General features: G+C 35.6%; 1 protein-coding gene across 1 annotated transcript; it reads left to right on the plus strand.

The window, feature by feature from the left end:
• The first annotated feature begins 17,129 nt into the window (after window positions 1-17,129).
• Window positions 17,130-18,755, plus strand: LOC141398269 (lamin Dm0-like). Its single transcript, XM_073975549.1, has 2 exons — window positions 17,130-17,142; window positions 17,647-18,755. The coding sequence occupies exons 1-2, from the start codon at window positions 17,130-17,132 to the stop codon at window positions 18,753-18,755; spliced, it is 1,122 nt and encodes a 373-aa protein (XP_073831650.1).
• Window positions 18,756-19,033: the final 278 nt, after the last annotated feature.

Consider the following 19,033-nt stretch of genomic DNA (forward strand, 5'->3'; position numbering starts at 1 on the left):
AGAATACTGCCCTCCAGCCTTGTTTCAAACGTTGGATCATCAACTCAGAAACAAGAAGTACAGATACCGCAGAGTGAAGCAAGGAGTTGCTCAAGGAGGAGGATATCTCTCTCTCTATATATATATACAGTCAACCAAAAAAGTCTACATACACCCTATAAATCTCGGGTTTTAAGGGTAAGGAAGCATTTTTATGAAAATCCAAGTACATAGTTCTATCTCATATCCCTAATAAACAATATTACATACATCAAAAATATATTCCATAACACGAATAACGGTAAATTCAATAAAAATTAAAAAATTAATAGGGAAAAAGTGTACATACACCCTATGAAATATAAAGATTACCGTAAAGTTTATGGAATAAGCAATACAAATTTTATATGTTATTGCTTTATCGAATGTCTTTGGTTGTCTATGGCATATTTTAGACAAAATAGTAACATATTTGTGGATAAATTGCGCTTATTTAATGTCAGACTTCGCGTATAGCTCGTTAAGGCGGACCCTTGCAGATTTCTTTGAGTTTTTCAGACTAGTAGTTTATGAAACTCCAGAAAATACAGTGGGACTAATAATTTTGGGATCCAACAGCGCTATGAAATTTTTCTTGTGGATAATATATGCTCCTGATCTTCGCTAAATATACGAATTCCTGAGTTTTCTCATAAATTTTATAGTTTTCACAACATTCCAAGGGGCAAGTTACATGCAGAAGCCTTCGAATTACCTTGTAATAAGGTCTGGTACAATCCTCGAGCATCCATTGAATCAGCAATGTAAAAGTTTCCGACATTAATAGCGCTTCAAGTGACCCTAGCGATCATAATACGAGAGCATACTAGTTAACAGTGTAAATTTCATACAAATTGCATGCATTCTTTGGTGGTGCTTTTATTTTGATATTTTGGAAACTTTAGGAACGGGTTTGTATAACAATGTTGTACATTTCTGATTGAGTTAAGGTCCAAAAATGTATTACAAGTTAATTCCAAGGTTCTTGCTTGTAATTTGACCCTTGGAATGCTGTGAAAACTATAAAATTTATGAAAAACTCAGGAATTCGCATATTTAGCGAAGCTCAGGAGCATATATTATCCATAAGAACGACTTCAAAGCGCTCTAGGATCTCAAAATAATTAGTCCCACTGTATTTCCTGGGGTTTCATAAACTACCAGACTGAAAAACTCAAAGAAATCTGCAAGGGTCCGCCTTAACGAGCTATACGCGAAGTCTGACCTTAAATAACGTCAATTAAAGCACAAATATGTTCCTATTTTGTCTAAAACATGTCATAGACAACCAAAGACATTCGATAAAGCAATAAAATGTTAAATTTGTTTGCTTATTCCATAAATTTTACGGTAATCTCTATATTTCATAGGGTGTATGTACACTTTTTCACTATTAATTTTTTTAATTTTTATTGAATTTACCGTTATTCGTATTATGGAATATATTTTTGATGTATGTAATATTGTTTATTAGGGATATGACATAGAACTATGTACTTGGATTTTCATAAAAATGCTTCCTTACCCTTAAAACTCGAGATTTATAGGGTGTATGTAGACTTTTTTGGTTGACTGTATATATATATATATATATATACTAGCTGAACCCGGTGCGCTTTGCTGCCCCGACTACGATAAAATATAATGGAATGCCATAATTATATTAACGTTTTTAATATTTTAACGAATAAATATAGGAGATATGAAGGCGTTATATACTTATTCAGGGTTGTTATGGAGCTACTATGTTATTTTTTGTATGTTTCAGGAGGTAACACTCCTCCGAAAGCCTTTCCGCCAATAAGTATTCCTAATGATTTAGATATATCATAATAAAACATAAATCTTAAGAAGTCTCTCAAAGATATGATACTTAATAGCAGTATCCTTGGTCAATTCCTTTCCAACTATAAGTTCTTGTGTATGTAATGATGAGTTCTACTGACTGCTAAATTTCAAAAAATTCAAAATTTCATTGAAATTGAACATATGTAACAAAAACATGCCGAAAATATATATGGGAGCTATTTTCAAATCTGAACCGATTTCGATATAATTTGTCCCATTTATTTCTAGAACGAATGCCGTCACGCTTTCCAAATTTCAGTGAAATTGGACATATATAGTGTGTCCAAATCTGAACCGGTCTCCATATAATTTGGCACATTTGCTTTTGGAACAAATTCCGTCAGACATCCCAAATTTCAGCGACATTGGACACATATAGCTTATATGATGCATCAAATACACAAAATCGGCGAAAAAATATAGATAGGAGCAATATCTAAATCTGAACCGATTTCGATATAATTTGGGACATTTATGTCTAGACCAAATCCCGTTTCTTTTCTTTCGTTTTTTCATAGTATGCTGGGGTTACTAACCCGACGCCCAAACCCAAGTTTTTAATGTTCTTATGGGAGAACGCGCGGCACATGTTAGCTCACTACCTTTAACGGTTGTTAAAGGCAGTTCCCCAGGTGACACCACGGGGAGGTCAGTGTCCACTTGAGATGAAAGAGGGACCAAGATAAATCCTGGGCTTTGCCATGTTAAAACCGGTCAGGTCCGTTGCTTGGTATCTTCCATCCCCTACGTCACCCAAATCCCGTTACGCATTCTAAATTTCAGCGAAATTAGACATATATAGCGAGTTTGGTGCATAAAATACAGGAAATCGGCCGAAAATATATACAGGAGCTATATCCAAATCTGAACCGATTTCAATATAATTTGGCACATTTATTTCTAGACCAAATTCAGTTACACATTCCAAATTTCAGTGAAATTGGACATATATAGCGTGCTTGGTGCATAAAAAACAGGAAATCGGCCGAAAATATATATGGGAGCTACATTCAAGTCTGAACCGATCTCGATATAATTTAGCACATTTATTTCTAGAAGGAATTCCGTCAGACCCTCCAAATTTCAACGAAATTGGACATATATAGCGTGTTTGGTGCATCAAATGTCGAAAATCGGCCAAAAATATATATTGGAGCTATATCCAAATCTGAACCGATTTCGATATAATTCGGCACATTTATGTCTAGACCAAATTCCGTTACACATTCCAAATTTCAGTGAAATTGGACATATATAGCGTGTTTGGTGCATCAAATGCGGAAAATCGGCAGAAAATATATATGGGAGCTAAATCAAAATCTGAACCGATTTCGATAAAATTTGGCTCATGTATTTCTAGACCAAGTTCAGTAACACACTCCAAATTTTATTCAAATTGGATATAAATAGTGTGTTTGGTGCCTCAAATACATGAAATCGGCAGAAAATATATATAGGAGCTATATCCAAATCTGAACCGATTTCGATATAAATTGGCACATATATTTCTAGGCCAATATCCATCACACATTCTAAATTTCAGCGAAATTGGACATATATAGCGTGTTTGGTGCATAAAATAAGGAAATCGGCCGAAAATATATGTATATGGGGACTATATCCAAATTTAAACCAATCTCGTTATAATTTGGCACATTTATTTTTAGAACAAATGCCGTCAGACATTTAGAATTTCAGCGAAATTGGACATATATAGCGTGGTTGGTGCATAAAATAAGGAAGTCGGCCGAAAATATATGTGTATGGGAGCTATATCCAAATCTTAACCGATTTTGATATAAATTGGCACATATATTTCTAGGCCAAGTTCCGTCACACATTCCCAATTTCATTGAAATTGGACATAAATAGCATGTGTGGTACATAAAATAAGGAAATCGGCCGAAAATATATGTATGTGGGAGCTATATCCAAATCTGATCCGATGTGAATATAATTTGGAAAATTTATTTCTACATCAAATTCCGTCACACATACAAAATTTGAAGGCTGTATCTGTAATAGTTCTAAAGATATTTGCATACAAAATCTAAATTTTTTGGAGGTACCTCCGGTTTTGATGCTATATCTCCAGATCCACGCGAAATTTCAAAAAATTATATAGCCTATTTTCATTCCAGGCCATGTAGCAATGTACCCTAAAAATTTCAGTAAGATCTGTTCAGCGGTTTTCGAGTCCATAAGGCACAAACAAACGAACAAACAAACAAACAAACGTACAAACAAATTTCAATTTTATATATATAGATATATATATATATATATATATATATGTCGTGTGATTATTTCAGGGACATTTTTTCGACACAGTGATTTTTTCGGGGACATTTTGAAATTTTCGGGACAGTCCCCGAAATTTTATTTATTCTGAGGTTATTTTGGGGACATGTTAATTTTAGGGACATTTAATGTACAAATTTATGTTGCATGTTTAATTTCAAGTTCACTTTATATTTGTTCGATGTATATATTCGTTTTATGTATATATAGCAATTATATCCAATTTTTTCCTAATAATTAAGTATTTATTTCCTCCAGGGTTACCACTTTTCATGGAATTTCTGACAATTTTTAACGCCGTTGAAACATGTTTATTAGACCAACTTTGAAGTAACTTAGTTACGTCAACAACTATTACAAAGAAGAAGAGTATCAATAACAAAGAGTATTGTCATAGAAGGCAAAAAATTGAACAATAATTGGCCTACATCATATTAATTGAGACTTGTGTGTAAATTAATAAGCAGATAGACTTCGTGGCGAAATAGAAACAGCAAAAAAGATTCAGACGTGGATGCAAAAAACGGAACAAGTCTAATTTAGGGGCACCTCACGGATCGGGCTGAAATTCCCGGGGGAAGTTTATGCTTCCTGAGATATGGGTCTTAACATTTGGAAAATGGCTTAATTTAACATCGCTACCTTGTTTATGGACACCTGTCGAATCGGGCTAAAAATCCTATCATAGTTACTTCTTGTTACACTATTCGCAACGATATATAGATTACCGGGGGAAGTCCACACTTTCCGAGATATGGGTCTTGACTTTTTACTCGCCATTATTAATTAACCAATGGGTATCATTTTAAAACACAGGAAGAGTGATTTCTAAACAGTTCTTAATTTTAAAGGAAATTAAATTTCCTAATAATAATTTATTAAATTAATAATAGGTTTTCTATAGACACGAAGACTCCTTAAGTGGTCTTCTATAGAATAGAAGTCGCCTTAAGAGGTCTTCATTAGAATAGATGACATATTAATAGGTCTTCTATAGAACGGTGATCGTCGTAAGAAGCCTTCTATATAATAGAAGACGACTTACGATGTCTTTTGTAAAATCAAAGGCGCTTTGAGAGGTCTTCTATATAGAATCGAAGCCGCCTTAACAGGTCTTACAAGGAATAGAAGTAGCCTTAAAAAGTCTTCGTTAAAATCGAAGACGCCTTAAGAGGTCTTCTATAGAATAAAAGACGACTTAAGAGGTCTTCTACAGAATAGAAGACGCCTTTAGGGGTCTTCTATATAATAGAAGACGCCTTAAGGGGTCTTCTATATAATAGAAGACGCCTTAAGGGGTCTTCTATATAATAGAAGACGCCTTAAGGGGTCTTCTATATAATAGAAGACGCCTTAAGGGGTCTTCTATATAATAGAAGACGCCTTAAGGGGTCTTCTATATAATAGAAGACGCCTTAAGGGGTCTTCTATATAATAGAAGACGCCTTAAGGGGTCTTCTATATAATAGAAGACGCCTTAAGGGGTCTATACAATAGAAGACACCTTAAGAGGTTTTCTATAGAATAGAAGACGCCTTAAGAGGTCTTCTATAGAATAGAAGACGCCTTAAAGGTCTTCTATAGAATAGAAGACGCCTTAAGGTGTCTTTACAATAGAAGACGCCTTACGGCATATTCTATTCTATAGAACATACCCTACGGCATCTTCTATTCTATAGAAGATACCCTACGGCATCTTCTATTCTATAGAAGATACCCTACGGCATCTTCTATTCTATAGAAGATACCCCACGGCATCTTCTTTTTTTTTCAAATTCAAGTTTCTTTATTGACGAAATATTTATAATAATTTACATTATTAATTTACATTATTATATATAAGATACCCTACGGCATCTTCTATTCTATAGAAGATACCCTACGGCATCTTCTATTCTATAGAAGATACCCTACGGCATCTTCTATTCTATAGAAGATACCCTACGGCATCTTCTATTCTATAGAAGATACCCTACGGCATCTTCTATTCTATAGAAGATACCCTACGGCATCTTCTATTCTATAGAAGATACCCTACGGCATCTTCTTTTTTTTTCAAATTCAAGTTTCTTTATTGACGAAATATTTATAATAATTTACATTATTAATTTACATTATTATAAATATTTATTATAAATATTTCGTCAATAAAGAAATTTGAATTTGAAAAAAAAGAAGATACCCTACGGCATCTTCTATTCTATAGAAGATACCCTACGGCATCTTCTATTCTATAGAAGATACCCTACGGCATCTTCTATTCTATAGAAGATACCCTACGGCATCTTCTATTCTATAGAAGATACCCTACGGCATCTTCTATTCTATAGAAGATACCCTACGGCATCTTCTATTCTATAGAAGATACCCTACGGCATCTTCTATTCTATAGAAGATACCCTACGGCATCTTCTATTCGATAGAAGATACCCTACGGCATCCTCTATTCGATAGAAGATACCCTACGGCATCTTCTATTCTATAGAAGATACCCTACGGCATCTTCTATTCTATAGAAGATACCCTACGGCATCCTCTATTCGATAGAAGATACCCTACGGCATCTTCTATTCTATAGAAGATACCCTACGGCATCCTCTATTCGATAGAAGATACCCTACGGCATCTTCTATTCTATAGAAGATAGCCTACGGCATCCTCTATTCGATAGAAGATACCCTACGGCATCTTCTATTCTATAGAAGATACCCTACGGCATCTTCTATTCTATAGAAGATACCCTACGGTATCCTCTATTCTATAGAATATACCCTACGGCATCTTCTATTCTATAGAAGATACCCTACCGCATCCTCTATTCTATAGAAGATACCCTACGGCATCCTCTATTCTATAGAAGATACCCTACCGCATCCTCTATTCTATAGAAGATACCCTACGGCATCCTCTATTCTATAGAAGATACCCTACGGCATCTTCTATTCTATAGAAGATACCCTACGGCATCCTCTATTCTATAGAAGATACCCTACGGCATCTTCTATTCTATAGAAGATACCCTACGGCATCTTCTATTCTATAGAAGATACCCTACGGCATCTTCTATTCTATAGAAGATACCCTACGGCATCTTCTATTCTATAGAAGATACCCTACGGCATCTTCTATTCTATAGAAGATACCCTACGGCATCTTCTATTCTATAGAAGATACCCTACGGCATCTTCTATTCTATAGAAGATACCCTACGGCATCTTCTATTCTATAGAAGATACCCTACGGCATCTTCTATTCTATAGAAGATACCCTACGGCATCCTCTATTCTATAGAAGATACCCTACGGCATCCTCTATTCTATAGAAGATACCCTACGGCATCCTCTATTCTATAGAAGATACCCTACGGCATCCTCTATTCTATAGAAGATACCCTACGGCATCCTCTATTCTATAGAAGATACCCTACGGCATCCTCTATTCTATAGAAGATACCCTACGGCATCCTCTATTCTATAGAAGATACCCTACGGCATCCTCTATTCTATAGAAGATACCCTACGGCATCCTCTATTCTATAGAAGATACCCTACGGCATCCTCTATTCTATAGAAGATACCCTACGGCATCCTCTATTCTATAGAAGATACCCTACGGCATCCTCTATTCTATAGAAGATACCCTACGGCATCCTCTATTCTATAGAAGATACCCTACGGCATCCTCTATTCTATAGAAGATACCCTACGGCATCCTCTATTCTATAGAAGATACCCTACGGCATCCTCTATTCTATAGAAGATACCCTACGGCATCCTCTATTCTATAGAAGATACCCTACGGCATCCTCTATTCTATAGAAGATACCCTACGGCATCTTCTATTCTATAGAAGATACCCTACGGCATCCTCTATTCTATAGAAGATACCCTACGGCATCTTCTATTCTATAGAAGATACCCTACGGCATCTTCTATTCTATAGAAGATACCCTACGGCATCTTCTATTCTATAGAAGATACCCTACGGCATCTTATATTCTATAGAAGGTACCCTACGGCATCTTCTATTCTATAGAAGGTACCCTACGGCATCTTCTATTCTATAGAAGATACCCTACGGCATCTTCTATTCTATAGAAGGTACCCTACGGCATCTTCTATTCTATAGAAGATACCCTACGGCATCTTCTATTCTATAGAAGGTACCCTACGGCATCTTCTATTCTATAGAAGGTACCCTACGGCATCTTCTATTCTATAGAAGATACCCTACGGCATCTTCTATTCTATAGAAGATACCCTACGGCATCTTCTATTCTATAGAAGATACCCTACGGCATCTTCTATTCTATAGAAGATACCCTACGGCATCTTCTATTCTATAGAAGATACCCTACGGCATCTTCTATTCTATAGAAGATACCCTACGGCATCTTCTATTCTATAGAAGATACCCTACGGCATCTTCTATTCTATAGAAGATACCCTACCGCATCCTCTATTCGATAGAAGATACCCTACGGCATCTTCTATTCTATAGAAGATACCCTACGGCATCTTCTATTCTATAGAAGATACCCTACGGCATCTTCTATTCTATAGAAGATACCCTACGGCATCTTCTATTCTATAGAAGATACCCTACGGCATCTTCTATAGAATAGAAGATGCCGTAGGGTATCTTCTATTCTATAGAAGATACCCTACGGCATCTTCTATTCTATAGAAGATACCCTACCGCATCCTCTATTCGATAGAAGATACCCTACGGCATCTTCTGTTCTATAGAAGATACCCTACGGCATCTTCTATTCTATAGGAGATACCCTACGGCATCTTCTGTTCTATAGAAGATACTCTACGGCATCTTCTATTCTATAGAAGATACCCTACGGCATCTTCTATTCTATAGAAGATACCCTACGGCATCTTCTATTCTATAGAAGATACCCTACGGCATCTTCTATTCTATAGAAGATACCCTACGGCATCTTCTATTCTATAGAAGATACCCTACGGCATCTTCTATTCTATAGAAGATACCCTACGGCATCTTCTATTCTATAGAAGATACCCTACGGCATCTTCTATTCTATAGAAGATACCCTACGGCATCTTCTATTCTATAGAAGATACCCTACGGCATCTTCTATTCGATAGAAGATACCCTACGGCATCTTCTATTCTATAGAAGATACCCTACGGCATCTTCTATTCTATAGAAGATACCCTACGGCATCTTCTATTCTATAGAAGATACCCTACGGCATCTTCTATTCTATAGAAGATACCCTACGGCATCTTCTATTCTATAGAAGATACCCTACGGCATCTTCTATTCTATAGAAGATACCCTACGGTATCTTCTATTCTATAGAAGATACCCTACGGCATCTTCTATTCTATAGAAGATACCCTACGGCATCTTCTATTCTATAGAAGATACCCTACGGCATCTTCTATTCTATAGAAGATACCCTACGGCATCTTCTATTCTATAGAAGATACCCTACGGCATCTTCTATTCTATAGCAGATACCCTACGGCATCCTCTATTCGATAGAAGATACCCTACGGCATCTTCTATTCTATAGAAGATACCCTACGGCATCCTCTATTCGATAGAAGATACCCTACGGCATCTACTATTCTATAGAAGATACCCTACGGCATCTTCTATTCTATAGAAGATACCCTACGGCATCCTCTATTCGATAGAAGATACCCTACGGCATCTTCTATTCTATAGAAGATACCCTACGGCATCTTCTATACTATAGAAGATACCCTACGGCATCTTCTATTCTATAGAAGATACCCTACGGCATCTTCTATTCTATAGAAGATACCCTACGGCATCTTCTATTTTATAGAAGATACCCTACGGCATTTATATTCTATAGAAGATACCCTACGGCATCTTCTATTCTATAGTAGATACACTACGGGATCTTCTATTCTATAGAAAATACCCTACGATTTCATGATTTTTATTTATTGACGAAAATACATATGTAGATATGTTAAAATATAAATGGATCAGGAACAGAAATCCTTTTTTATTGTCCTTGTCCACGGATGAAAGTTAGCTCCCATTTCTAAAAGCAGGCTCTCTGGTTCCCCATGACTGGTCCGATATATTCGGTGTCTTCTTCATATGTTTGTCCTCCTAGGTAAAGGAAACATTTTACATTTCGTGAAACATTGGACTAGTCATCCTAAACGAAAATTATCCTCTTACCTTATAGAATGGAGAAAATTGTGTTGAAAGGCTCCTCGTAAACAAATATCCAAGTATTTGTTTTGTTGTCCTAGGTTTTAGTTATTGTAACTAAATTTTGTTCGGCGTCTATATTCGTAATAATTTAGGCATTCATAGTCCCCACATGAGATACAGACCTATTTTTTCGTAGACGCGTTGCATATATAGTAAAGAAGTCCTCATTTAAAAATTAGCGCTCTACACTTTCGCAAAGGCGAGAAAATCGAACTATATTCGTGTAAAACAAGAAAATTTTACAAAATTTGTTTATTCCACAAAAAAAAACTTTAGCGCCATTGTTTTGACACATGAAGAACTCTTTGTCACTTGTTTTATTTTTTGCCTGCGTTCGAATTGTGTATATGGTGTATGCCAACACAACAAACTGGTGGCCTGTTCCCGTACTTTATAAAGTGGTAAAACTCGTAAAAGTTGTAAAAGTCGTAAATTCATTCATATAAATTTATTTTCATATAAATTTTGTGTACGGGAACGCAAAATGTGTAAAAGTGGTAAAAATTTTAAAAACTTTTTAGTTCTGGAACAGAGCTTGGGTTATTAATATAAACAATTTTATAGATTTATAGCAATTAAAAAAATAAGTATTTTGAATAATAATTTTTATGACAACCTACGTTTACATACCCAGCAAAATAAATTGGAAGTAGTGCAATGTGGACTAGTTCTGTCACGGAATGTTTTGATACAGTTCAAACGGAATAGAGCTTGATTTCTCAAATTTGGACTGAAGGTCACTGATGAAGAGTAAAAAAAATGTTCCAAAGGGTTTTTGAAAACCATGAGCGTACGAAAAGTACTAAATGGTAATAAATTTGGTACAATTTGGATTTGAGTGAACGAATAGACCTGGAATCCTTAAATTTGGAATTGGAAATCAGTTGGAGTGTAGGATAAAGGTAGTTTTGGAAATTCGTTCTTATAGTAAACGGATAGCGCTTGAGGTCTGAAATATGAAATTAGGATTACTGTTGGATTTTAGGACTGAAGAAGTTTTGGAAATTCATAAAGAAAAGTATTAAGTGGTACTACATTTGGAACAATTTGGATTTTGGTGGACGGATAGAGCTGGAACCCTTGGATTTGGTAAAACTGTAGTGTAGGATTGAGACATGTAGGTAGTTTTTGAAATTTGTACATATTGGCACGAATTGTACCAACTGGTACTAAATAGTACAATTTTGATTTGAGTGCACGAATAGCGCTGGAATCCTGTTATTTGGAGTTAAGGTTACTGTTGGTGTGAAGGATTGAGGTAGTTTTGGAAAATCGTACGAAGAGGACTTAACGGTACTTAGTTTGGTACATTTTGTTATTGGACGAATTTTGACTTAATATTACTGTTATTATTTGGTATTAATGTTAGCACAGTTTATACAGTTGGCCATTCAGAGTTCTGTTAACAACATTTGACAACAAACATAATAGATTGTTCATTATTGTGATTTGATTTCCTTTGTATTTTATGTATTTGACAGCAAACTAAATAGTCAGGGCTAACTAGTTTGGGCTGAATGGCCAACTGTATAAACTGTGAATGTTAGTGTAGGATTGATATAAGTGGTTGTCAGGGTGAGTGTTGCTGTGTAGCGTATATGGAGGTGGTTTAAGAAGTACGTGCATACCATACATATACGAAAAGTACTAAATCGTTCTAAATTTGGTATCGGGTGTAGAGTCACTGTTTGTGTGTGGAGTTAGCATATGCAGATAGATGACTTTGTAAATACATACTATGAAAAGTACTAAATGTTTCAGAATTTGCTACAATTTGTTTTTGTGTAAAGGGGTTTTTGGAAAGCCGTCCTAGAAAGGTACGAAAAATACTACAGGGTACTAAATATGGATGTTTGTACTTATGTGTACGAGAAGTACTAAATGGTTCTAAATTTGGTACAATTTGGATTTGAGTGAATGAATAGAGCTGGAAACTTGAAATTTGGAAATAAGATTACTGTTCTACTGTAGGATTGAGGAAGTTTTAGAAATTTGTACTTATGGATAGGAGAAGTACTAAATGGTACTAAATTTGGTACAATTTGGATTTGGGTGAACGGATATAGCTGGAATCCTGAAATTTGGAATTAGGATTACTTTTGAAGTGTAGGATTGAGGTGGTGTGGGAAATTCGTACTTATTGATACGGAAAGCACTAAATGGTAATAAATTTAGTACAAATTGGATATGGGTGAACGAATAGAGCTGGAATCCTGAAGTTTTGAATTAAGGCTACTGTTGGAGTGTGGGATTGTGGGCGTTTTGGAAATTCGTACTTATGGTATGAGCAGTACTAAATTTGGTGCAATTTGGATTTGAGTTAAAAGATAGAGCTGGACTCCTGAAAGTCGGAATTAAGTTTACCGTTGAAGTGTATGACTGAGGGAGTGGTGGCAATGCATACTTCGGAACAATTTGGATTTTAGTAAACGGATAGATTTGGAAATAATACCCCGGTTACACTATTGAAGGTTAACCCACTGGGTTTAATAGATCCAGTGGGTTAATCTTTGCTGGTTACACTTTGCTTTTCGAGGATATAAACTGTCAGCTGATGTTTGTTTACGTATACATACAAAATAACTAATAAAGTCATGTTTTACACTTTTACAATTTCTCGTATGTGATATCGTCCCCACAAACTACAAAATAAGTGTGTACTTACGCTATCGTTTTCCATAATTTATTTATTTTTTATCCTTTTTTATTTCTATTTATTTTATAAACAAACGTTGGTTTATGTTTTTGCCAAGAAGTCAGTCCGCCACAAAACATTCGAATTTAAATCAGCTGATCAAACTTGCAAATTCTTACAAGAAACATTTTCCTTGCAAAAACTTGTAAATAGAACTCTACAAAACTCTCCAAAATTCTCTCACAATTGTCTCCAAATTCGCTCTCTTTTACTTCGGAACAATTTGGATTTTAGTAAACGGATAGATTTGGAAATAATACCCCGGTTACACTATTGAAGGTTAACCCACTGGGTTTAATAGATCCAGTGGGTTAATCTTTGCTGGTTACACTTTGCTTTTCGAGGATATAAACTGTCAGCTGATGTTTGTTTACGTATACATACGAAATAACTAATAAAGTCATGTTTTACACTTTTACAATTTCTCGTATGTGATATCGTCCCCTCTTTGCTCATATTGGTATATTTTACACACAGGGATACAGTTTTGTATCATGGTATCAAGCGTACTTTTTGTTAAAAAAGTGTCTAATGTAAAAAAATAAATAATTTTATGATTTTCAAATAACTTTAGATTTATTAACTCCATAAAATCTCATGTGACCAATCGTAAACGTGTAAAACACGACTAACTCTCTTGCAAAAACAGTACTTTTTGAGTAGAGTTGGATTTTTTTGCACACATACAGAATACAACACTGTATTTTTGGTGGATTTGTGTCGGATTTAAAATAAACCCAGTCGTGAGAGGATTTAATTTTTGTATGGCAAATCTGGTCAGATTTGACCAGATTATGCAATAAATCCTCATGAAGTGGGTTAACCCGGCAAAAAGCTGTAGTGTAACCGTGCTATAAGATTACTGTTGGAGTGTAGGATTGAGGAAGTTTTGGAAATTCGTACTTATGGGTAAGATAAGTACTAAATGGTACTAAATATGGTACAATATGGATTTGGGGTGAACGGATGGAGCAGGAATCCTGCAATTTGAAATTATGATTATTGTAGGCCTGTTGGTTTGAAGAAGGAAAATTCGTACTTATGTGTACTAAAGTTCTAATATGTTCTAAATTTGGTACAATTTGGATTTGGTTTAACGGATAGAGCTGGAGTCCTAAAATTCGGAATTAAGATTACTGTAAAATTAAAGGACTGAGGCAGTTTTCGAAAATCTTACTTTTGGGTACGAAGAATAGGAAATGGTACTGAGTTTGGAATTGCACGAATGGATATAGCTGGAATCTTGAGATTTGGAATTACGATTACTGTTATTATTTTGTATTCATGTCAGTGTAGGGTTGAGATATGTCGTCGAAATACGTACCATAAGTATACGAAAAGTGCCTAATGGTACTCAATTTGTTGTAGGGTGTAGGTATAGTGCTGGAATCTGTATTTTTTTAGAATTAAGGTATGAGTATTGGTGTGCAACGTTGGTCTCGCTGTTAATGTGTAAGAGTGATATAGGCTTATATTTTTGAAAATCGAACTAAAGGGGTACGAACAGAGTAAAACACGACAAAATTTGTTGTAAAAACAGTTGTAACTTTTCGTACTTTTTGAGCATAGTTGAATTTTTTTTGCACATACATCGAATACAGCCGTGAGAGGATTTAATTTTTGTAGGGCAAATCTGGTCAGATTTGACTAGATTAAGCAATAAATCCTCATGAAGTGGGTTAAAACACCGTACACACTAGAGCTTTTTGCCGGGTTAGCCTTTAGTATGAGGATTTGCTTGACATATATGGCCTGTTCCCGTACTTTATAAAGTGGTAAAAGTCGTAAAAGTTGTAAAAGTCGTAAACGATTTTCATATAAATTTTGCGTACGGGAACGCAAAATGTGTAAAAGTGGTAAAAATTGTAAAAACTTTTTAGTTCTGGAACAGAGCTATAAGCAATAGAATTAACATTTAAAACCCAGTGGGTTTGTTAAATCTGGTTATATGTAAACTTACTATAACCCGACAAAAAGCTGTAGTGAACCCGTGCTATAAAATACATTTGGAAGATGTTATTTATGGGTACTTTACACGATATGTCTTTTACATATGAGTTGTCAATTTGCATATACATTTTGTATGGGAGAAGTGACAACTCATATGTAAAAAACATATCGTGTAAAGTACCCATTACTGAATGTTTCTGTATGTCGAAACGAAAAGGTGTGCGAATGAAACACGTCCAAACTTTAGTTTTCGAAACAAGTTACCTATACTCACGCTTCAAAATCCTCTGGATTTCGCGAAATCTTGAAATACACCTCGCTGTTTACATTTATTTTTTGATGATTTCAAACATATCACAATAATCAAGTAATGCTTGGTTACATTTACGAAATCCACTCGATTTCAACTGTCAATTCCATAGCTCAAACGTCAAATGAAATCCAGTGGATTTCAGGTGAGTTTTCATTTGACGTATACGCAAAGGAATTGACAGTTGAAATCGAGTGGATTTCGTAAATGTAAACCAAGCATAAGGTTAACAAAGTTTTGACATTTTTGTGAAAAAGAAGTGAGGTGATAATTTAAATGTGTTGAAAATAAAAGAATATGTACAAAACAAAATATGTGAACGGAAGGCAAAAAGAAATCTATAGTTTTCATTCATAATTTTACAACAGTTTTTGCAGTTGTCTGTACGCCTACGTCACGGAGGCAAGTTTTTGGTTTTTGACAATCAATACACGAAGTCAACTGTCCTGTCTTTTGTAAACGCAGGGTTAGTCGATTACAAGAGGTAACGGGACTTGTACAAATTTGTACAAATTATTGAGTAAACGAACAGACCTAGTGTTAGTTTGTAAACTCAGCCACTTTCAACTATTGGTAGCGATCAACAATAGGATGAGAACAATTAGGTCTGTACGATAACTTCGCAAGTGAAAAGTACTTGCAAGTACTCAGCAAGTTCTCAGTAACCTCTCTCCACTAATTTTACTCTCTCGAAACTAAAAATTTGCAGATTGTTATCGAACAGCAATTTGCAAATACTTTGAAGAAGTCAGATGATTTAATAAACAAGAAGAAGTTGGCGGAAAAGATTGAATTAAACAATTGAAGGTGTTCACCAATTTTTTATTTTTCATTTAAAATTAGAAAAATATGAGCAATAAGAGGAAAATGGAACGCTGGACAATTTTGTAGAATTGTTTTTAATGGTGTCAGGTATATTTTAGTCAACGCACAAATGTGCTATCTTTACACATAACAGATGTCGGCCATAAATAGAAAGGGTCGGTAATAAAATAGTGTATGTTTCTTATCACCCGCAACGCAGTGTGTGCGTGGTGTGCATGATGTATTTATGTACACAGCGTACATTATTAAATGTATTGTCTGTGTGTGTTAGTTTTAAGAGTTGTAAATATTTTGTAGAATAGTAAATAAAAATTTGAGTTTCTTTCGAACCGTCTAAGAAGACACATCACCCGCGTGTTTTCGTTCTTGGGTTTTTCCTTAGGTTTTCTTGGGCTGCATTGTAGTGATGAGGCTAGGAGTCGCCTCATCATTTGGTGACCCCAAAGTGATTGTTATATGTTTAGTAAAAACACGTAATAGATCCGCTATTTAAGTGACGTGGTAGGCTCGCAGTTCCAAAGGAGAACGTTGTGTAGTTTATACGTGTAGTGCAGTGCTGTAGAAAAAAGTGACTGTGTTAGGTTATTAAAAGACGCATACTCGAAGCAAAGAGTATGTTAGGTCAATTTTAATAACAAATAAAAAAAAATAATAAAGTGACAAAAAATATAGCTCGCGAAAATGAATTTCGAAGAATTCATCCAACATCAAAGGATGTTGGGCGAGTATATAGTGTCCATTGATTTACAAATATACAAAATTGCTCAAACAAGTGTAGCCAAGGAAATTAGGGAAAAGTGTTCCAAAATAGTTAGTTCTTTCGCGGAAGCAAGAACGGACTTTTTAGGTAACGAAAGGGAGCTCCGACGTATGGAAAAAGTACCATACGATCATTGCATATTCGCTGTGGGAGTGCAATATGCCGTTAAAAGCATAGAGGAAAACATGGAAGCTATGGGTTTGTTTGTGCCTATAGAAGTGCCACGTTTACATAATGTAGATTTTATAGCTGAGGTGAACAGCTTAAGTTCATCGGAACAGTGTGGAAAGAAATCCGGACTGCTCCAAACAGGACCGCCAAATATTAGGGAAACAATTAATTTAGTAGATGCTTCTTTTGATTTTTGGGGGGAGATTAGAAAAGCTCTTTTCTCAAGAACAAAAGACTTCGAAAAGAGTTATCAGTCATTATTGTCACATTACGTGCGATATTTGGAGGTAGTAGGGATAGAGGGTGACTACACAAGTCATTACCATTATCTGCAAATTTGTTACCAAATAGTAAGAAGTGGGAACATTTCAAGAGTAGCACCAAAAAAGGTGAACATAAATTATGAGGCACAGTTCTCAGGTAGTTTAGGGCCTACACAGGAAGTTGTTAGGAGCTCGAAAACTGAGAATGAAAACGCGTGCGTGGATGTTTCGCGAAAATTAAAAAGTGAAACAAATCGATTACGAAAAGAAAATAAAAAACTTAAGTCCAATTTGGAGTACAAATCCAAAGACTGGCAAGTTGCTGAAGAAAAGGCTCGAAAGTATGAGTCCCGTGCTGCTGACCTTAGCGTGAAGTATCAAGCAGCAGATGCTGATCGAAAAAAGGCTGTGGAAAAACTTGGTGAAGTGCAGAAAGAATCGGAGTGTCTACGAAAACAATTGGACGAAGCTCGTAAATATTTAAACGCTGAATCTATGATCCGTACTGAGTTGCAAAACCGCATTCAGAGTCTACGCGAAGAACTCAGGTTTAAGGAGCAAAGTCATTTGCGAGAAATTGATGAAATACATTCTCGCCACCAAGCTGAAATCAGTGAAGTGTTACAACAGTTGCGTGAACAACACGAAGGACAAATGCGCAACCTTGAAATGATGTACCAACAAGAGATTAATAGTCTTCAAGCAGAAGCCAATCATAGCTTGAATAGTCGCATTAATGAGTTGGAAGCTACAAATGCCGCATTGAATACCCGTAATCGTAATTTGGAGGAATTGATCCAACATGAACGGACATGCCATGCTGCTGAGGTAGTAAATCTGGAAGATGAATTGCGACGTCTACGAAATGGAATGGCACAACAACAACTACAAGAAGAAAGTGATATGTACGACAAATTACTGTGTGGCGTAGAAGATATGAGTCAACCCAGCAGGGAGAAAGATCACATCGAAATTTCCCAAAGTGATTTTGAAGAAATGGTACTGAAGAAAGGTACTAAAGAAGTACATATCGGTGGTGTCCAATTTAAAACTAATGCCAATGACAAAGAGAATGACGTCAATTTCCATCGCTCAGGCACCATTGAGGGTGATATCAACAAATTGAGATTTAGTGCAACATATGAACCTCCGATCAACATGGTTATGAAATCACAAGAAATACAAGGTGGCGCTAGCAAAAAGGCATCGATGTTTAATGCCAATGAAGAAGTTACCGGTTCTCGCACAACCAGAGCTGACGCTAGCAATGTCTCAGGTTATCCTCTGCGAAGAAAATGGATTTACCATGTAGTTAAGCAATGGAAAAGAAGTCCCCGTCCGAGCTGGTTGCTGAAGGTGTTGGGTGCCATCACTTAGAATTAAGTTGTAATAATTGTTTGCATTCATATAATTAGTTTTAGAATCTAAGTAATGCCTTCAGCAGTTACAAAATTAAATGTAATTGCAATATTACTAAAACATTTAGTTTGTAAAAGATAAGATACTAATACATACAATGGTTAAAAGATTAGGATCTTTTCACGGCGGGGAGCATGGACAATTTTGTAGAATTGTTTTTAATGGTGTCAGGTATATTTTAGTCAACGCACAAATGTGCTATCTTTACACATAACAGATGTCGGCCATAAATAGAA

This window comes from Musca autumnalis, unplaced genomic scaffold (assembly GCF_047663935.1).
Source record: "Musca autumnalis isolate F117 unplaced genomic scaffold, ASM4766393v1 scaffold_3, whole genome shotgun sequence".
Lineage (NCBI taxonomy): Eukaryota > Metazoa > Arthropoda > Insecta > Diptera > Muscidae > Musca > Musca autumnalis.